Source organism: Asterias rubens, chromosome 15, assembly GCF_902459465.1.
Source record: "Asterias rubens chromosome 15, eAstRub1.3, whole genome shotgun sequence".
NCBI lineage: Eukaryota > Metazoa > Echinodermata > Asteroidea > Forcipulatida > Asteriidae > Asterias > Asterias rubens.
This window is the reverse complement of record NC_047076.1, coordinates 8,656,884-8,678,588: the sequence shown is the minus strand read 5'-3', so window position 1 is coordinate 8,678,588 and position 21,705 is coordinate 8,656,884. Positions and strand designations below refer to the sequence as shown.

The following is a 21,705-nucleotide window of genomic DNA, read 5'->3' as shown; positions in this document are numbered from 1 at the left end:
GACCGTGTGTAAACTGCAGAGCTTCTGTCACCGGTGGAGCTTGCACAGTCTCGCGGTAACCGGGATTCAAAGTTTGGATTCGAAAACATATGAGGGTCGATAATATATGACCCTACGTACGATAGTGCCTAGTGGACTATCTCGCAACAGAAAAAACAAAACTTTTATTAAGATTTCAACACACGATGAAATGTAAGTGTCATTGTAAAAAGGTTGGATATATGATTTTTTAAAAATCATTTATTTTTTTATTATGAGCAATTTTCCTGTTATCCTACTGAAAACACATGACACCAGAATAAGAGTAGACTGTCCTGGCGCAGGCAGCCGCAGTGTGCATGGTCACGGTCACGGTCACGGTGAGTGTGGTTTTTTTAAGTTGGACTCGATTATTTTCAAAGTAAGAGCAAATTTTCTTCACCTGACATGTGTTCAGACAATGATTTGATTTCCCTACCCTCACAGTGCCTACCTCTGAACTTACCATGAATTTATTTGACATCCGATCAGTTTGTTGACTGGAAATACGCAACTTCTTGTCACGAAGATTAGCAGACGATATTGTCAAAAGTGTTGTTTTCTGATTTAAATGGCCATCTCCAAGCTACTCTCTGATTGGTTGAAAGTAGAAAATTCTCGTCACGTGCTTGGAAAAAGTTGACCTTTGCCTTGGGTGGATGTTCACGTGACCACAAATAACCTTGAACAAAATGGCGGCGCCCAGCGGCAGTGTATTTCAGCTGGGTCGGTCTTCCAGCTCAAAATTAGGCGTTGTTTATGATACCCATGGTCGAGAAGTGGAGGTAAATTAATTATAACATCTTTAACTTCCCCATAAACTGTTGAGTGTTGAAATTTAGTCTTTAAAACCGAAGAAAGAGTGCAAAGTATTGTTGCCATTTCGATGGTTTCACTGACATTGCCCAGATTGCCCAGTTCCTGGACAGAGATGACAGTACAGTGCCAGTGACACTTCCGTCCGTCCGTGTAGGCGTGGCAGCAGCGGCCGCCGCAGCCTTAATGGTTTACCTGCCTGACAAATTACAAACAATCAGGCAAATTAAACAAATTACAAACAATTTTAACTGTTGTAGGCCCCCCTACACACCAGCAAATTGTATCATTCTAAAATCCAAGTTCGCACTAAAAAAAAGTAAAAAATATTTTGCATTGATTTGAAAGTGCCTGAGGAGGCACGAAATTGACAAGAACTACACGGTTTGCATGAATAATTCATTTAATATTTCCCATTGGAACAACTACGGTTTGTCGATATCAGACTATTTTTAGTGGTGTATTATACAATAGTCTATTATACAATAGTCACTGGATGGCATGGCGGCATGAGTCTTTCCTTGTGGTTTTGCAAGACACTTAATTAAAATAGATTTACACCATCTACTCTGATTCTGAAGAGTGTAGAGGTGACTGCTGTATGTTCCGAAGTCCCTATGTTCCGACACCCCTATGTTCCGACATCCCTATGTTTTGACACATGTTCCGACAACTCAATTATGTCAATCTATATTTCGACACCCCTATTTATGAGGCTATGTCCCGACACCCATATATTCCGGCACCCTCTTGTTCGACACCCCTATATATTACGACAACCCAAACACCCCTATGTTCCGACACCTCTATGTACTAACAACCTGCAGCTACATTTTGTGTTTGCCATTTTTCACAAAAAATGGTGCGACACTACACCCAACCGCAATTTAATCCATACCTGACCTACAGGTAAACTATCTTTATGTTTCTTTCACTTCAGAGGAGTTTAATTTATGTGAAAAGTGTTATTCTTCTATAGCAACTTTGGTTTAAAACGAAGAGGGCTTATGGGGGATAGGACTTATTTATTTATTATTATTAACATATTATAATTATTATTTGTTATTATTTTTATTACTATTTTTTTTTTTTTTTGAAATTAAACTTTCGAATGGTCAAACTTATTCGCCAGATAAACTTTAAAGGCAGTGGACTCTATTGGTAATTACTCAAAATAATTATTAGCATAAAACCTTTCTTGACTACGAGTAATGGGGAGAGGTTGATGGTATAAAACATTGTGAGAAATGGCTCCCTCTGAAGTGCCATAGTTTTCGAGAAAGAAGTAATTTTCCACGAATTTGATTTCGAGACCTCAGATTCAGAACTTGAGGTCTCGAAATCGACCATCTTAATGCACACAACTTCGTGTGACATGGGTGGTTTTTTCGTTCATTATTATCTCGCAAGTTCAATGACCGATTGAGCTCAAATTTTCACAGGTTCGGTATTTTATGCATGTGTTGAGATACACCAACTGTGAAGGCTAGTCTTTGACAATTACCAATAGTGTCCACTGCCTTTAATACAAGTTGTGTTTTTATTATTGCTTATCAGAGTAATAATGTGCGAAAATAACTTAGGAGTGTCGGAATGTAGGTTCAGTTGTTTGAACATATGGATTTTGAAATATAGGGGTGTCTGAACATAGGGATCTCGGAATTTAGGCTGAATTGTCAAATATAAGGTTGTCAGAATGTAGGTGTGTAATTTAAAATGTTAGTAAAAACTTTTGACTTTGAGTTCACTCAAATAGTTAATTTTAAGAATTATATGAATGAAAATTCTTTAATAAAAACCTTTGACTTTTTAGTCAACTCAAATAATTAATTTTAAGAATTAAAAATTCAAAAATGCAAAAATACTTGGGTTAGATCTACCTTCAGAAGAAATCGTTCACTCAGATGGGCATTATATGGTTTTAAACCAATATCAATTTGCATTCAGAATCATCATAGTACAGTTCATTAAAATACTAGTAAAATCTTCATCACATTTAGGTATAAAATTGGTTGAGTTTTTCAAATATCAATTTTTTTGTCAAAACATTATTTTTATACCTTCTTATTTGCAGGTTGAAACAAGGGAAGATGAGGAGCAAAATATTAAATTACAGGAGACGATTGAACTCCTTCTGGCTGCTGGGTACTTCAGAGCGCGCATCAAGGGTCTCACTCCATTTGACAAGGTTAGTATCAGAATCAATTTTACTATATATATTAAAATTATACACTGCTTTTCAAATTGAATGGGGAAGCTTAACTAAAGCAAAATTATGAGAAACCGGAGTCGGGTAAATGTTTGTTATTTAATTGTGACTGGAGCCAAGCGGTTGAAGCATTCGAAAAGGGCACCAAGGCAGTAACCAGGGGCAAGTGTACCAAGCCTGTTTTTAGGTGTTCGGGCAAAAGCCCGAACAACTCTTTGTTTTTGTTCGGTTTTTTTTTTTGGTTTTTTTTGGTTTTTCTTATTCTTCTCGCTGTCGATTGTCCGCAAGAAAAAGCATAGATGCGAAGCTTGCATTAAGTTGAAACTTTGCACACAGGTAGACAATAACCAGTAGATGATGCAAAAGTTTTTACGTCACGATGACGTCATCAGTTGACGAGATACACTAATTAAAAGTTTATTATTTCAAAAAATCATAACTTTTGATCTGCATGAGGGATTTTTACAATCAATACATCATCGGAAAGGGCATTAAAAACTCCGTAAACACCTCACAGACATGACCCCATTTTGATCTTGTCTTCTGGTTCAAAATCGATGTTGAAAAATCTAAAATTCACGTATAAAGCACTACAAAATTCCCCCATTGATTGCGCGTAAAGATTTTACAATTACATGTACATGTACTTTGTCACCACGTGTAAGCATGCGGTGCATTGCGGTCACCACGTGTAAGTATGCGGTGCATTGATGACCATAGTCACGCTCTGCACCACGTGTTGATCGTTTTAGTCTGCGTACCATACTGCGTTGATAACACCTGTCACTAAAGTTAAGCAAAATCGAGCCCAGTCAGTATTTGGATGGGAGACCACTTGGCGACCAAAATTTGTACGATTTACTTTTGTATTTAATTTTTTTTTCTCCTATAAATAGCTTCGCTTTAGTCTTTTTTCAAGGCGTTTTCAACAAAGATTTTCCTCCTAGTTAGTCTCTTCTCCAATCGTCATGATGCATAAGTTCCTATGTCCTCAACCACACAAGCTATTTTGACAATCTATACATCATATGAAAGGGCTTTACGTACGTAGTCTGTTTTCAGATGTTTTCAACAAACATTTCCTATTCGGTTAGTTAGTCTCTTCTCCAGTCGTCATTATGCATAAGTTCCTATGTCCTCAACCACAAAAGCTATTTTGACAATCTATACATCATATGAAAGGGCTTTACGTACGTAGTCTGTTTTCAAGGCGTTTTCAACAAACATTTCCCTTCTGGTTAGTTAGGCTCTTCTCCAGTCGCCATTATTCATCAGTTCACGTTTCCTCAACCACAAAAGCTATTTAGACAATCTACATCATATGAAAGGGCTTTACGTCATAGTCTGTTTTCAAGGCGTTTTCAACAAACATTTCCCTTCCGGTTAGTTAGTCTTTCCTCCAGTCGTCATTATTCATCAGTTCACATTTCCTCAACCACAAAAGTTCTTTTGACAATCTATACATCATTTGAAAGGGCCTCACGTACTTCACAAAAATGGGTATGTTGGTGACCTTCTCTTGACCTTTTGACTTTTTTAAACCGGAAGTGCCTGTAAAGTGCTTTGAAAAGGCATTATTTAAAGGCTATAGGTTGAAATGTAGACATTGATGCTTACCAAATCACACATCGAGAAAACATTTTCGTTTGATTTCTTTGAGCTTTGACGAGCTGTTAACAACAACACTTTTTTAATTGATTCAAACACTGACCCAACTATAGCCGAACACCTAGTGTTTGTTTCTACAAACACTATATCTAGTTGTATTTGTTATTTTTCTGTTTCTTTTTGTGACAGGTTGTTGGTGGTATGACGTGGTGCATCACAACCTGTAACTTTGACATCGATGTAGACCTCCTCTTCCAAGAAAATTCCACAATCGGACAAAAAATGTGAGCATTCCTTAATGGCATGTTGTTGCCGATCGCACAAGAGCACCGGACTCGAGCCCTGGTGTTTCTGATCAGCAGAGTGGGTTCGATTCCCTGTCGTGACACTTGTCTCTGAAACGAGCAGGTCTTGATGATTTTGTTTTTGGTTTTACTGCGTCTTGAACACACAACAGGGTGGATATGTGCGCATTAAAAATCTTTATATTGTTATTATTATTATTATTTCGTAATAGCGCTTTAACGGAGAAGATCGTAGCCGTCCTTCCAAGAATGAAATGTCCCCACCGCATCGAGCCTCACCAGATCCAGGGGCTGGACTTCATCCATATCTACCCGGTGGTCCAGTGGCTTGTCAAACGTGCCATCGAGACTAGGGAAGAAATGGGCGATCTGATCCGAGCATTCTCCATCTCGCAATTTAACAAACATCATCAGACACCAGAGGTATAATAATTTGTTGATTTATATTGTGCCCATTCCACAAAATGTACACAAGCACTCAACAAAATAATCAAGAAACAATTAAATAAACAGCAAAAGGACAATGATTAACACGGTAACACCAGCAAAACATCACAAAATAAACACCACAAATTGTTTAGAAGTTAGGAAATATCGCAAGCCATAAATTATAACACAAGACCCTTACAAAACTTCTCATACAATTTGTGTTAAAAGGCATTAACATATTTACTTACATTAGCTTGCCTGTTGTAGTGCATGGCCTTAAATCTTTTCAGTGACTAGCCAGTGGGACTGGTAAGCTTTGTCAGCTTTTGAACAGGCCCCAATTTCATTGAGCTGCTTAGGCACAAAAAGTACAGGCATGCAACTCTTCCGCGTTTCCGTTTAGCCTAGTATAAGCCTGGCAACAACAGTGTACAACTACAATAATGTTAAATAAGCCTAGTACATGCTAACAATGCACCTAAGAGCATAATAAACCTCAACATTTTCTAGAGTACCGTTGTGGGTATCATGTCCCGTGGCGTTTCGGCTGCCTCGCTCCTCACTTGCGTTGTGCCTGAAAATAGCTTAGCACAACCAAATTTGTCTTTGTTCAACCCAAATTTGTGTAACAAAATTCCAAATCAGTTTATCTTGTGGATTATTAATTGCCATTTAAATGAATGTAACCAAACCAGGACATGGATAAACTAAGTTTAGTTCTAAGCCAGAATGTAATGAAAGCTCAGTGTATGGCTTAAAAGACGTTCTTTTACCTCAACACGATCATATTATCTCCATGCAGGATGTTGAGTTTGAGTCGAGAAAGGATAAATCAGTTGGCACCATCAGCAACGTGAAGGATGTCTACAAACCACAGAGGAGGTATCGTCGACAAGATGCCCACCGACTCAGAGACGAGGAGCTTAAAGTTCAGTCCACTCTTCTGGAATACGGAAGGTACACCAAGAATTAACCTATCCAAGTCTCTGTTCTCCATGACGGTTATAAAAATAATAAAAACTTTAAAATCTCCTACTCTTGGGTGACATTTTTCAGTGGGTTGACCATACAGTGCATATCACTCATTGGTAGGCCTGGGCCACTAGTGAAATTGCTTCTCGACTAGTCACAATTACTCGCAAGTAGTCGCGACTTCAACACAAGTCGTTACAGTAGTCGCGACTTCAACACAAGTCGTGACAATTTTCCGAAGATGCATTGCGGTGTATTTCTAAAAGTGTGTATCAAAGCATTCGCAGATGGTAAAATTTAGGCTGAAATGTGAAGGAAACATTGCGATATATTTTTTGACTTTTTTTGTTATAGATGGGCGGCAGGTTTAACTGGGTTGTTGAAAAGTGACAGTCTCACATAGAAATCAATAGTTGGACTCAAGCACAGGCTTACTAATGGGTGTAGGGTGAACAAAAAAGGAAGATAATATTATGACAAATCTTTTTTTCTAGGCGTTATGGCATGAGCCGGACGTCCAAATCAGAGAAGGAGGCAGAACAAGAAGCTAAGAAGAAGGCCCTAGCAGCAGGTTTGACGGCTGCCAACAAGCCTCGTTCGGACTCCATGGACTCTGAAGAATCCCAAGCACAAGAAGAGAAGAAAATCCAGGCTCTCATGAAGGGCTTATCCATCACGGAAGAGGTCAGTTATTTACAGATTTAAATAAGGATTGTGACTTGTCAGGCTTTTTTTCAATAGTGCAGGATTTTTCCCTTCTCTTTAAACTTTCCTGACAGCTGTAACTAAGCAATCAAGAACTGGAATATTAAATAATATTATAAAAATATTGACTGCTTCGAATGCTATTGTTAAAACTACGACGCCCGAGGTGATCTCCGGAGCGTTCTAGATTCCCAAGGTGCAGCCAAGGGAAAACAGAACGGTCCGGGGATCACCGAGAGATTCAGAGTTTTAACCATAGCATGAGTTAAAGCAGTCAATATTTGTTTTATAACACCCCAACAGACTATTTATCATCCTTGTACATGTGAAGTTTGTACGCGCGTTTCAGATACACAGATGCACAACTGATTAGGTTTTGAGGTGGGTAAACACACTTCTGGGTACTGCACGCCGTGTGATAGTCGTCGGACAATCACACAGCAAACGATGCACTATCACACAGCAAACGATGCACTATCACACGGTCGCCGTATGGTAAAACTAAGACATATCTCTAAACCAATGAAAAGGCAGATTATTTGTAAGTTATAATAATTGCTAGTTTTTATTTGGCTCCTTCCCACACCCCCTCCCCCTTTCTGTTACCCACCTCTTTGTTGATTCCCTGCTTTCTCCGTGTGCTTTCATCTCTGTTATCTATTTTCACTCACTTGACTGCTTTTTTACACCAGTATATCTCTTTATGTTTGTGTTGTCATTTAGCCTTCAAGAAAGACTCTGCTAGAGTCGAAACGTCAGGTCACTAACTTTTTTGTTTTACCCTAATGTTTTTTAAGATAATTACTTTAAAAACCTCAAGTTTCCTGAAAGTTGCACAATTATATCAAACCACTGAAGATTCTTTTTTTAAATTGTTGAATGGTAGTTGTTTTATAAAGTTACCTTCCGATATAAGCAATACACAATTTGTAGTTTTGAAAATGTATTTGAGAAATTTGACAAAATGTCTACCAATGGCAGAACCTCCCTTTTTACTGACAACAATACTTTTTAATATTTGTCCCTCTTCCTTCAGGGTAAAGTGACGGCCAGTACTGTTGGTTCCATCGTCGGTCTCCAGTCGGAAGAGATTGAACAAATAGCAGCCGAGTACGCAGATAAGGTAAGAATTTTCTCATTACCAGACCTTGATCAGACCAGGGCCCAATTTCATAGAGCTGCTTAGCACAAAAATTTGCTTAGCATGAAATTTCTTTCTTGATAAAAACAAGATTACCAACCAAATTTCCACATGATTTTCAGAATAAGCAAACATCAGCTGAATACCAGTAACAAGCAATATGCAACAAAAGGAAATTTTCGGTTGGTAATCCTGTTTTTATCAAGGGAGCAATTTCATGCTAAGCAAATTTTTGTGCCAAGCAGCTCTATGAAATTGGGCCCTGGATCTAATTTCATGGCTCTGCTTATCACTGTATTCTGCGCTTACGATCACCATTCCGCTTACTTTGAAAATGCCAAATGTCTGCTTTAGTGGTGTAAAGCAAAGAATGCCTATAGTAATGTGGAGTACACATAGGCATAAGCAAAAGTTCCCTGCTAACCCGTGAAATGCGCTTGAGGTAAGGAATGGATTCCCTGCTTCCATAGACGTTGATTCTTTGCTTGCCATAAGCAGAGGTATGAAATTGGACCCAGAACTCCTCAAACTCATGTTCTGAGTATGGGTTCGATTCCCGATCGTGATTCTTCATCGGGCAAGACAGTTCCTCATAATTGCTTCCAATCGCACAGGAGTAAATTGGTGCATGTGAAGGTAGATAATTGTGAACTATTTTCAACCTTTTGTGCCCATTTGGTTGTTGGTATCGCTTCTTAGGAGTGGAATCCACATAAATGTGGATTGCCCAGGGCCCATTGAACAGGCGTGTCATGGCCGAGCGGTTAAGAGCACTGGATTCAAGCTCTGGTGTTTGATCAGCAGAGTGTGGGTTCGAATCCCGGTTGTGACACTTGCTACATAAAATTGGGCATGTAGTGCTTTCTGCTCTACCGGCCAGGCTTCGGATTGATGATACCCAAGCCTACATCCATATGGACTGTAAAAGGGGTAACCCTGTTTCAGCACTAGGAGTAGGTGGCATAGGCCTCTGGACAAAAACCATTGTAGCCCACACCTTGAAGTGGCCTTCAGGCCTTGTGTGTCTGGCGACTTGCGTAACAAAAAAAACACCTTGCCTATGTTATTTTTGTTGTCCTTCTAAACATTTCAGCACATTGTTGAACAAAAGAGTTATCCATCAACATCCCACTGGGGAAATTTTCACAAAATCTTTGAAAGATTTCCCCGTTTTTTTAAATTTTTATCAATTTTTTTTTCTTCTGAAGAAATCTGAGCTCCAAATGGACGACAAGCCGGAGAGAATGAGCGGTGCACAGCAGCATCAGAGAATAGTCGCATCACTCAACAAGCAGATAACCAATCAGGAGAAGAAGCTGACGGAGGTGAGAGGTCGTTGCCATAGTAACTATAAGGGTTATATTGTCCAATCAAAACAGTTAACAAATACTGCTTAAATTTTGCTTAACAGAAACTGGTTACCAGCCAAAATTCCATAGAGCTTACATTTACATTGTTGTAATTGGTACCCCACACCTATTTTTTACTGAGCAAAGAAATCTGCTAAGCAGTATTTTCTGCTTGATAGCTTTATGAAATTTGGTCCTGTGCAGTGCCCCCCCCCCCTAAAAAAAATATTAACAAAACGAATTATTCTCATTATTTTTTTATGATCATATTCATAAAATAATGAAGATAATAGTAATAATAATAATAATAATAATATTTATTCAGGCAATCACATTTACAAGCACATGTAAATTCATTAAAAATATTGAAGAAAACAAAGTAAAACAACAGTGGGGTGCCCAGGAGAGTATAAAAGTTAAAAAAATAACTATCGCCAAAAGGCGTATGTCTCCTTAAATCCCCAAAAATACATTAAGGCAAGAGAAGGCATATAAAAAGCACAGAAGAACATAATAAAGCCCCAGATTGCCGAGTATGGCAAGTTTCAGAGCTCACATGCTTTCACGCTATGTGCCCAGAGTTAAAGTTTTTTTCTTTCTCTTCTTAGTTGAACTCTCGTCATTCCGAGCTGAAAGAAACTCACACGGAAACTCAGAGCAAACTAGAAGTCGTCCAAGAACACTCAAAGAAGATCAATGAAGAAATGGAGGAGCTTGAGACCATCGAGACGGAGGAGAACAAAAGGTGAAAATTCTCGTCTAGAAAAAAATCAAAATTGATAATCTTAGTTCCTTGTTGTTCTTGTCCATTCTGTTCCTGCACAAGTCTATTTCTTTGTCTCTCTTCTCGTTTACCTGTTCTTGATTCCCATTCCATTAGGGTGAGATGGCCGAGTGGTTAAGAGCATCATACTCAAGTTCTTGTGGTTAAGTCAGTGGAGTGTGAGTTTGGGTCCCAGTCGTGACACTTGTGTACTTAATTAAGCAAGATACTTTACTTTAAGTGCTTCTCTTGACCCATGTATATAAATGGGTACCTGCAAGGGTAGAGTTTGATATTGTGTATGAAAAAGCTTTTGGAGCGCTACGAGTACCCAGGTTGTATACTCACTAGGGAGTTGAGACTACAGGAATGTTATTGGCCATAATTATGACCAGGGCACTAAAGCACATTGAGATGGTTATTGTGAAATTATAAGAAATAGTTATTATTATTTATTTTATCATAAATACCTAAGACAGTTTGTCCATTCTGATTGGTCGAGAGGGCATCACGAGGGGTTGTTTGAACGGATGATATAACACTAGTAAAAAGTGTTGAAACATGGGCATGACATGCGAGCTTGCACCTGTGCTTATAAGACAGTTTCTTCATTCCTATTGGTCGAGAGCACCGGCTGGAACAGTTGTGCCACATCACGTGATACCCGCGGTTGATTTCGAGACCTCAAGTTCTAAACTTGAGGTCTCGAAATCAAATTACTTCTTTCTTGAAAACTATGTTACTTTAAAGGGAGCCGTTTCTCACAGTGTTTTATACCATCAACCTCTCCCCATTGCTCGTAATCAAGAAAGGTTTGATGATAATAATTATTTTGAGTAATTACCAATAGTGTCCACTGCCTTTATATTACAGTTGAAAACCTCTTCACCAAACATTGATTCCCTTATTATTAGTCTTACCCATTTGTTTTCTGTTCTTCGAGCCAATTTCCAACCCATCTCCAATAGACTGTTGTGTTTTCCTTCTATTGTCTGTAACTCCAGTTTATATTTTTTATTTGTTTTTGTATATGGAAGTTTGCCCCTCAAACAAGGTTAAAAGCCACTATTGGTAATGGGCGTCACAAAGCAAAAACATAAAGATTAAACTAACTCTGGGAGCTGAAGGTATAAATTAATATTCCTCTTAAAGGCAGTGGACACTATTGGCAATTACTCAAAATAATTATTAGTATAAAACCTTACTTGGTAACAAGTAATGGGGAGAGGTTGATAGTATAAAACATTGTTAGAAACGGCTCCCTCTTTTACGGGTGTACTTTTCTTTAAACTGTTCACTTATTGTATGTCATTTTCTTAATCTTTTGCAATTTTTACTATCATGCGCCCTTGAACAGGCTGGTCCTGGAGAGAGTGCAATAGAAGATCAATAAATTATCAATTATTATTATAAAAGACAGAGGCTGGCTACAGACCTACAGTTGAAAAGAGGTTGTAACGTTGATCCCAACCCTTCACCACCAAGGTAGATCTGCACTCTATCTTATTACGATAACGTTTCCTTGGTTCATTTTATTTGCAATTAATATTTTTCTGTTGTTTCCCCATTAAAAAGTGTCTTGCAGAAACTCCGATCCCTGGTTGCCATGAATGAAAACCTGAAGAAGCAGGAACAAGAGTTTAGAGCACACTGCAAGGTAAGCACATTTGGGTCCATGTCTTCACAGGCCTGTATGCTTCGTTTTTGAAAGGGCAAGGGCACCAAGGCATTTACTCTTTGGCAAAGGGCACCCTATGAGGAAATTGTAAATTTCTACTGGAGCATTTCAAGGGCACCAAGGCAATGGCAAGGGGCAACGGAGGCAATCGCCTTCGTTGCCTCCGTGAAGTATCAGGCCTGTCTTCACTTAATGTCGAAATGTGGAATACAAATGTACGCTTCCTGTACAAATTAGAAATGCAAGCTCACTCACCTCGTTCAAGTCACACCTTAACTCTTTCCTTACTACAGGGGACTTTAGTTTACTGCACTCATACCCCCTCTTCCTTACCAGTGATATTTGTCAACCAAGCTTACACACAACAAAGGATTCAATCCTGAGCACAAAGGTCATTTGTAATAAAGCTGTAGTTTTGTCCATGTTTACCCTCGATTACCGTCATTGGAAAGAGTGAGATCAAATCTTTCTAATGATGGTTAAAAAGGTTGCCATTTTGCAAAAGTTGGGAGTGGAAAGATCTGAAATGCCTAACAGAGCGACATATGACTGTGTACAAAAAAGGTGTTTGAGATTACAGATCACGCTGAGAAAAGAAAGTCAAAGATCTTTGACATTTGTTTACCATTTGCAATGTTTTCTTGATTAAATGAAAAGGAATTTCAATGAGTTAGAACTTCTCTATAACTTATTACTCATTTACTTGTTTACTTATTTTGCTGTAAAACAATATCTTCAAGGAGATAATGGAGTTTGTAAAAATGACAGTTTTCTTTTGTGTTAAAGAATATGTGCTCCGGCTTAAGTGGTCAAACAATGCAGTCACCACTGGTTGTTTATAACAAAAAAATTCAGTAAAAAAGTGTACAAAGCTATACCTGTTCTACCAGGCTTACTAATAGTTCAACAGTACCTCAGCATCTTGGAGCAATCGTTAGATTTTTGCACTCTATAAATGACTTTTGATTGATTGATTTTCTTAAAGGCAGTGGACACTATTGGTAATTGTCAAAGACTAGGCTTCACAGTTGGTGTATCTCAACATATGCATAAAACAACTAACCTGTGAAAATTTGAGCTCAATCGGTCATCAAAGTTGCGAGATAATAATGAAAGAAGAAAACAGCCTAGTCACACGAAGTTGTGTGCGTTTAGATGGTTGATTTCGAGACCTCAATTTCTAAACTTGAGGTCTCGAAATCAAATTCGTGGAAAATTACTTCTATCTCGAAAACTACTCCACTTCAGAGGGAGCAGCTTCTCACAATGTTTTTTACTGCCAATACCAACCTCTCCTCATTACTCGTTACCAAGTAAGATTTTGTGCAAATTGTTATTTTGAGTAACTACCAATAGTGTCTTTTTTAAGAACCAACAAGCCTGAAGTAGACCTGTTCTTATGGTGTTACCACAAACTTAGTTATAGAGGATGTGACCTCTGACGTCACTCTTAAACCATAACATGATTCGAGTGCATACCGCCGGGCAAAACCTTTGTGTTTTGGCAGCCAGCTAGAAAGTACACACAATCTTACCATGACTACGCGTCTTTTTGCCCGGCGAAACATGACGTGTACAGTGTTTTGTCAACAGAGGGCGGTTTGAATGTAAACAAAGGTCACATCGTCTATACTTCCACCAAGCAAAGTTTCAAATCCCAAAATAGCAATGAGCTCTCACCATCAGCTGTTTTTTTGTTGATGTTGTTGTTGTTGTTGTTGTTGTTGTTGTCTTTGTTGTTGTTCTTGATTGAAAAAGATGTTCTGTTTTGGGGTAACTAGGAGGAAATGTCACGACTCCAGCAGAGCATCTCAGAGTTGAAGAACGAAGGGGGCGAGACGGAGCTGTCCGAAAGGGATCAGATGATTCTGAAACGGTACGAAGCTGGCCAGGAAAAACTCCAGAAATTCCGTCTCCTCTTGGTAAGTTCCTGCTTCCTCTCTGAAGAATTGCATTTCAAAAACGAAAGATGGGAGAATTTTTGTGTTATGGCCGAGCGGTTTAGTACATCGGACTTGAGTTCTGCTGGTTGAGTCATCAGGGTGTGGGTTCGAATCCTGGTCATGACATTTATGTTCTTGAGCAAGACTATTAAATATAATTGCTTCTCATCACCCAGGGGTAAATGGGTACCTGTGAGGGCAGAGATGGTTCTTGTGATTTAGCTTAGTGTGCTACATACTTGGCAGCACAGTTTGTATGAGCTGAGTTGAATACGGAATGAAATAAATGACCCAGTGACCGGGGGTAATAATGTGCAAAGCGCAATGATCATTCTTTGTAATTGCGCTATATATAAGAGTCAATATTATTTTTATTTTTTTTCATGCATAAGTTGAAACAGAACTTGAGGGAAACATTTTTCAAAACTACCTTTTCTTGAAATCAAATATGAAATTGTTTGCATTTGTTTGTTTGCTTGCTTGTTTATCTGTTTGTTTGTTTGTTTGTTTGTTTGTTTGTTTGTTTGTTTGTTTTGGGGATGTCAAGGCACGGAAGACGAGAGAAATTGCAGCATTGCAAAGGAAGATTGATGACGTTCCATCCAGAGCAGAATTATCACAGTACCAGAGACGATTCGTGGAGCTCTACAACCAAGGTAAACAAATCACAAGATAACATTGTAATAAGGGAATCAATGTGTGGTGAAGAGGTTTTCAACTAGTGGTTTAAACCCAACGAGGCCTGGTTCTTGATAATTTTACCGAGACGAAGAACCAGGCCTCGGCGGGTTTAAACCACTAGTTGAAAACCGATTCACACTTTGATTCCCATTTATAAATACCTTTTTGGTCCAAAAACATCAACACTTTTTGGTCAAAAAGTAAAATAAATGCAAAAATTATAATTGTTCAATGATTTCTTTCAACACAACACCCCTCCAGCTATGAAATGGTAAGGCCCTCGGTTAAACAACTCCTTATGAGGGAATGCTGTGCGCTTCGCGCATATCGCGTGATGTGGCACAACTGTTTCCACTATCATTATCTTTAAACCATGTAAGTTCAATGTAAATCTATGGACATTTTGAAAAGGTACCCAAATCCTTTAAAGGGCAAAGTATACCTTTCATTTTTGGAAAAGCTCTGCTGTTTGAATCATATATAAATGTGGACGTATACAATAAAACCAACCTTTGAAACTTTCAGTTCTAAAGGTGGTAGTTTTTTTTAAATTATTGCAAAAAAATCTGCAGTGGTTATGCCTATGCAGTTAGAATCGGTGGGCGGTGATGTCTCATGAGTGATGAGGTCTTAGAGCAGCTCCATGAAGTTGGGTGCGGATTCTATGTTCATCATCTTGAGTTTGTTTTCTATTTCCATTTGTAGTCGCCAACACACACAAGGAGACAAAGCAGTTCTACACTTTGTACAACACACTGGACGACACCAAACTCTACCTAGAGAAAGAGATCACCCTACTCAACTCCATCCATGATAACTTCGGACAGTAAGTCATCTTCTCTTTCCATGACCTCTAGAAACAACGAATAACAAGTAATGGTTTTTCAAATCTCTGTGGCAGTGACATGGCCGAGCGGTTAAGAGCACCGGATTCAAGCACTGGTGTTTGATCAGCAGGGTGTGGGTTCAGATCCCGGTCGTGACACTTGCCACATAAAATTGGGGAGGTAGTGCTTTCTGCTCTACTGGCCAGGCTTCGAATTGATGATACCCAAGCCTACATTCGTATGGACTGTGAAAGGGGTAACCCTGTTTCAGCCCTAGGAGTAGGTGGCAACGACCTCTTGAAAAAAGTAATTGTAGCCCACACCTTGAAGTGGCCTTCAGGCCTTGTGTGTCAGGCGACTTGCATAAAATAAAAAATAAAAATACCCATATCAAGTAACAGGACCCAATTTCATAAAGCATGTAAGCATAAAAACTTGCTAAGCACAGAAAAATCTTGCTTTATTTATATTTATATTATATTTATTGACCAAACCAATAGGGGACAAGCTGCCAATTACAGGAAAGGATAAAAAACAATTAGAAATATTCATATAGCCTATATAAAAACAATCTGATATGTACAAAGTTAACAATTAAAATAGAGTCATCTTAGGAAAGAATATTAAAGCATACATTGAAGATTAAGTAAAATAAAATAGGGAACAGAAACAGACCACCATGAACGACTGTGAAAATATATTTAAAATAAATTTTAAAAGCAAAAGCCTACATTAAATTATAAAATAGAATAAACGATAAAAGACAAGGGAAATAAATTTAAAATCAAATAAAAGTATAAACAAAAAATATAAACAAATCGATGTAAACAATACCGAATAAAATAAAACAAAACACTGTAAATACATGTATACATTAGTTACTGGAAGAGGATATGGCACGCAAAACCTGACCACGAATAGAATTAAGAGAAGGGGCTCCGAACACATCACAAGAACCATGGATGCTATACTATTACTTTAGCAGGAACTGGCGACAAGCCAAATTTCAATACAGTTTCCATTGTTGTAACTAGTGTCCCACTCTCCGTTTGCTTAGCAAATAAATTTTGCTAAGCATTATTTTCTGCTTATCAGCTTCATGAAATTTGGCCCATGTATCACAAGTTAGTACATAAAGTAAACTAACCTCTGTGACCTGGTAGTTTACAATTTCACGTTATATGCAAAGTAAACATTTTAAATCTCTATATCTATCCAACTGATATGAAGGGGTTTAACCATGGGATTTTAACATAGTTTACTTGCATTTCAGACACTTTGACTCCTCAAAGGATCTTCCAACAAGGGATAGCTAAAGCCTGAAAGCACACCACAAATGATCAAATGTTTGTTCTTGATTTACTCCTTTCCCTTTTCTCTACCAACCCATCCCCTTTTTACATTGGGCCATACGCTGTGCTGGTGCTGGGATTCAACTTCTGAAACACCTCGACGACCAGCCATCTCCGGCCCACTGCCAGCACTGTCTGCCTGCGCTGCACATGCTCACTATTTTGTAGGGTGTCTAACTGTGCATGCCCCACTGACCAGCCATCCATGCATATAAGGCCAGTGCGTGTGCAAAGTCCGTCTTATGCATTGCTACTGAAAGGCGCCAAACTGCTGCAAAAGTTCGTTTCTAGTGCCTTCCTCGATAATCAGGCCTTTTATTTTTGTTTATGTCCGTTTCCAGGGCGATGAATTCTTCAGCCAATAAGGACCAGTTCTTGAAACAGCTGGAGTTGATTGTCGGCGGCGTCAAACAGAACAAAACAAAGGTAGATGTCCATCAAGTATTGAATTAGACAAAGTATCTAACTGGAAATAATTAAGGAAATCAATGTGTGGTGAAGAGGTTTTCAACTAGTGGTTTAATCCCAACGAGGGCCTGGTTCTTGGTAATTTTACCGAGACGAAGTCGTCGTAAATTATAAAGAACCAGGCCTCTGCGGGTTTAAAGCACTAGTTGAAAACCGATTCAACACACTTTGATTCCCATTCATGAATACCTTTTCGGTCAAAAACATCATCACTTTTTGGTCAAAAAGTAAAATAAATGCAAAAATTGATAAATGATTTCTTTCAACACAACACCCCTCCCGGAAATGGTAAAGCCCTCCGCCGCCCTCGGGTAAACAACTCCTTATAGGGGAATGCTGTGCGTGTCGCGCGTATTGCGTGATGTGGCACAACTGTTTCAGCCGTTGCTCTCAACCAATAGGAATGAAGAAACTGTCTTATAAGAACAGGTGCAAGCTCGCGTGTCACGCCCATGTTTCAACACTTTTTACTGGTCATAAACAAAGGTTTATACACACCCACGTGACGCGCTCTCCACCAATAGGAATAGTGAAACTGTCTGAGGTATTTATAAATGTTGGTTTAAATCTTAATGAGCAGCTGTTTTTGTAGGTGGGTCTTTGTATGCTTCTTTATTTTAAGCAATGTGGGGCTGTAAAACTGTTTATGTGGCCTGGAGCTTATATTATGAGGGGATTCAAACTGGCCGCAGGTCTTTGGGAATGCTCGGTGGTCTTGTGGTATCTGCTTTAGCATGTGAAGGTTGTATGTTCGAATCCCACGCAGATAGCTTACAGGACTTTAAGATTTAAAAATGCTTATTCTTGGTGGAGAGAAGCAATTTTGATAAAGTGCCTTGCCAAGGACACAAGTGTCGCGACTGACCAGGCCAGGATTCGAACCTGCATTCTATTTACTACAGAACTTAAAGGCAGTGGACACTATTGGTAATTGTCAAAGACCAGTCTTCTCACTGGCTGTATCTCAACATATGCACAACATACCAAACCTGTGAACATTTGAGCTCAGTCAGTCATCAAAGTTGCGAGATAATGAAAGAAAAAACACTCTTGTCACATGAAGTTGTGTGCTTTCAGATGCTTGATTTCGAGACCTCAAATTCTAAACTTGAGGTCTCGAAATCAAATTCGTGGAAAAGTACTTCTTTCTCGAAAACTACGTCACTTCAGAGGGAGCCAATTCTTACAATCTTTTATACTATCAACCTCTCCCCGTTACTCGTTACCAAGTTAAGTTTTATGCTAATATTTATTTTGAGTAATTACCAATAGTGTCCACTGCCTTTAAGCCCTACCGGTATAAATGTGGGGTCACGAAACCCCCCGACTTTTCAATGACAACAACTGTTTATTTATTTTTATGTTATTTTTATTGTGTCATCTCTTGTTTTGTTTTATTTGTAATTTTTAGGTGGAGAAAAAGAAGCAGGAGGAAAAGATGAGGCGAGACCAGCTGAACGACAACTACCTAGATCTGGTCGAGAAACAGAGACTGTACTTCAAGACTGTCCGAGATTTCAAAGAGGTAGGCTTTCTCAATATTCCTTGTTTGGTGGGGTTACCAGTCAGAAAGTTTTAAAGGCACTGGACACTATTGGTGATTACTCAAAATAATTGTTAGCATAAAAATTTACTTGGAAACGAGCAATGGGGAGAGGTTGATAGTATAAAATGGTGTGAGAATTGGCTCCCTCTGAAATGACGTAGTTATTGAGAAAGAAGTAATTTTCCACAAATTTGATTTTGAGACCTCAGATTTAGAATTTGAGGTCACGAACTCAAGCATCCGAATGCTCGCAACTTAGTTGGAGAAGGGTGTTTTTTCTTTCATTATTATCATGCAACTTCGATGACCAATAGAGCTCAAATTTTCACAGGTTTGTTATTTTATGCATATGCTGATATACACCAACTGAGGAGACTGGTCTTAGACAATTACCAATAGTGTCCACTGTCTTTAATAATGTGTCTTTTATAGTTTAGGATTCTTAACACAGAGTCCCTTGTACTGTTTTCAATGGAGACAAACCGTTACGAATGTATGTTTTTTCTTTCTTTTTTTCCTCAGGAGTGCCGCAAGAACGAAATCCTTCTCTCCAAGCTCTCTAAATAGTTTACTGCCAACATTTTTATATCAGCATATATAAAAAATCAAGATAAGTAATAGTAATACCAAAATTTTTACTAAAATAACTTTGATAATCTAACAATCATGTTGTTTTTGTTTAAGAAATTGTTATAAATGTACAAATATTAGTACATACGAGTGCACTGTCGTAAAATATACTCACAGCGTGAAATCTGGACTTTTTAATTTCATGAGGCGAAATGGAAAAGCCAGATCTCACTGAATGTTTATGATTACACTCTGCGACTTTGCATGAACAAAATGCATTCAATATTAGTTTTATGTATCTCACACACACAGATCTGCTTGTCCTTTGAGATTTGTTACAATACCCCACACCATCCCCAAATGAAAACCCAAACAAACAACACAAAAAACTCATCCACCCCACACTCTGTAATTTCTGAAAAACCTTCTAAACAACGTAGACGACTACAAATAGTCACCAACCTGGTCTGCTCTGACACCTGTCAAATATTATATTTTGAAGCCTTGCAGCAGTATACATTATACGCAGCATCCAATAATTATTCATATTGGTCAGGCACCTCACCAATTCAAATTTTGGAGCAATGCAGCAGTATACATACTTACATGTGAAGTGTCCAACAATTATATATATTGGGTGGGCACCTGTCCAATATTAAATTTTGGGTCGCATCAATAAATACATATGTGAAGCATCCCATAACTATTCATATTGGGTGGGCAAAATAACAGATGACACATGACCTGTGCTCCACCAATCAATTGTCAAGGATCTGTGTGTGCGGTATATAAGTTCTTATAGTTATGTTGATTCCTTTTTCTTGTGAGGGCAAAGACCCTTGATGAGGAAATTACAGATTTGTACTAGAACATTTTAAAGGGCACAAAAGCAATGAAAAGCAGGGCATGTAGGCAATCAATTTTCTCTGTAAAGTTTCAGGCCTATAATTATTTGTAACTTTATCTGTACCTAGCACGAACATATTCTTCCAACTAAAATCTGATTTGGGTTTTTTTCCTCCAAAACTGATTCGGAAACTAGAAATTGACTTTTATCTGAAATAAGATTTGTTCCAAGTCTCCCTGGTTGCTGGTAATAAAAAAAAAAGTTATGCTCTTTGATCTACTTCTCTAGCACTGAGGATACTGGAAAAAAGCTCCTAGGAATCCTATAACTGCAGGGATTGACAAAAGGTGAAAATTCCTGCAAATGCGAATGCGAAGTGAATTTGATGTCACAACCCTTCTTTCGCAGCGATATTCGCAAGTGAGTCGAGCACAACTCAACTCAGTGCGACTTTCGTTGCGAATTTGTGACGTCAACATTCGTTTCGCATTGGCAGGAAGTATGAACCGGGCTTTACCCATGTATTATTAAGTAGCCTGCACTAAAAAGTATATAAAACCCTATACATGTCTTAAATTTAGCTCAGCCCTTGTACTCAAAACAATTGTCCTACTTTTTTCCCAAGGGCCAAGTATTATGCCTGCTCATAGAGTTATATATAAGAACTAGAGGGCGCACTGGCCTATATACGCGACGCGGGATGTGCGCAGGCGGCCATTTTCTAAGTTGACAAAACAGGCATCGCACAGCGTGTGTTTGTGCAGCCATTTTGTAAGTTGACAAAACAGCATCGCGTAGCGTTCAATAAACACAAACTCAAATGTGTGTTTCATACTCAACACGCGTACAGAATGGCGCGTGCGTGTCTCCTTGCGGTCCTGTCGCGTTTGTGCAAGAAGCATCACCAGTGCGCCCTCTAGTTCTTATATATAACTCTATGTGCCTGCTACAGACAAAGACAGTGACCGATCTACCTCCCACCCTCCAAAATCCATTAGCTTGCTTTTACAGAGTTTGATGGACTCGGCACTGTATAGCTTAATCAACATCCAGCCAATGTGGGGGTTTTTTTGTACACTTGATTTCACTGGTGCCACACTTTTCCGTTTGCTAAGCAAGTTAATGTTGGTTTTGGTTTTGATTTTTACTCAAGGATTTTGGTGGATGTCCGAAGAGTCTGAAACACTCTTCCAAAGGAGCTGGAGTTAAAAACTATTTTTCTTTAAAGAGTATTACAAAATATAATTATTTACTTGAACAGTTAAAATGTCAAAACTAATAAAAACAAATAAGTGTACACTTTATGTCATTTGACAAGTTGTTTTATATAAAGTAATCATACAAACATTTAATGAACTTTTGGTTAAAGAAGAGGAGCTCAATTAAACTGCTTTACCAACTTCTTACCTTTGATTTTTGTTGATCAAGTTATGCAAGCAAAAATGGACAATTGCAACTAGTTACATTTGCGCATGTTA

General features: G+C 38.5%; 1 protein-coding gene across 1 annotated transcript; it reads left to right on the top strand.

The window, feature by feature from the left end:
* Positions 1-710: 710 nt before the first annotated feature.
* On the top strand, positions 711-20,658 carry LOC117300112 (coiled-coil domain-containing protein 93-like). The gene is made up of 16 exons (XM_033783808.1): positions 711-803; positions 2,909-3,022; positions 4,841-4,935; positions 5,169-5,379; positions 6,188-6,342; positions 6,852-7,041; positions 8,099-8,185; positions 9,412-9,528; positions 10,161-10,297; positions 11,891-11,972; positions 13,775-13,915; positions 14,484-14,592; positions 15,323-15,443; positions 17,138-17,222; positions 18,676-18,789; positions 19,333-20,658. Exons 1-16 carry the CDS (start codon positions 711-713, stop codon positions 19,375-19,377), a joined length of 1,896 nt encoding a protein of 631 aa, XP_033639699.1. The 3' UTR covers positions 19,378-20,658.
* Positions 20,659-21,705: the final 1,047 nt, after the last annotated feature.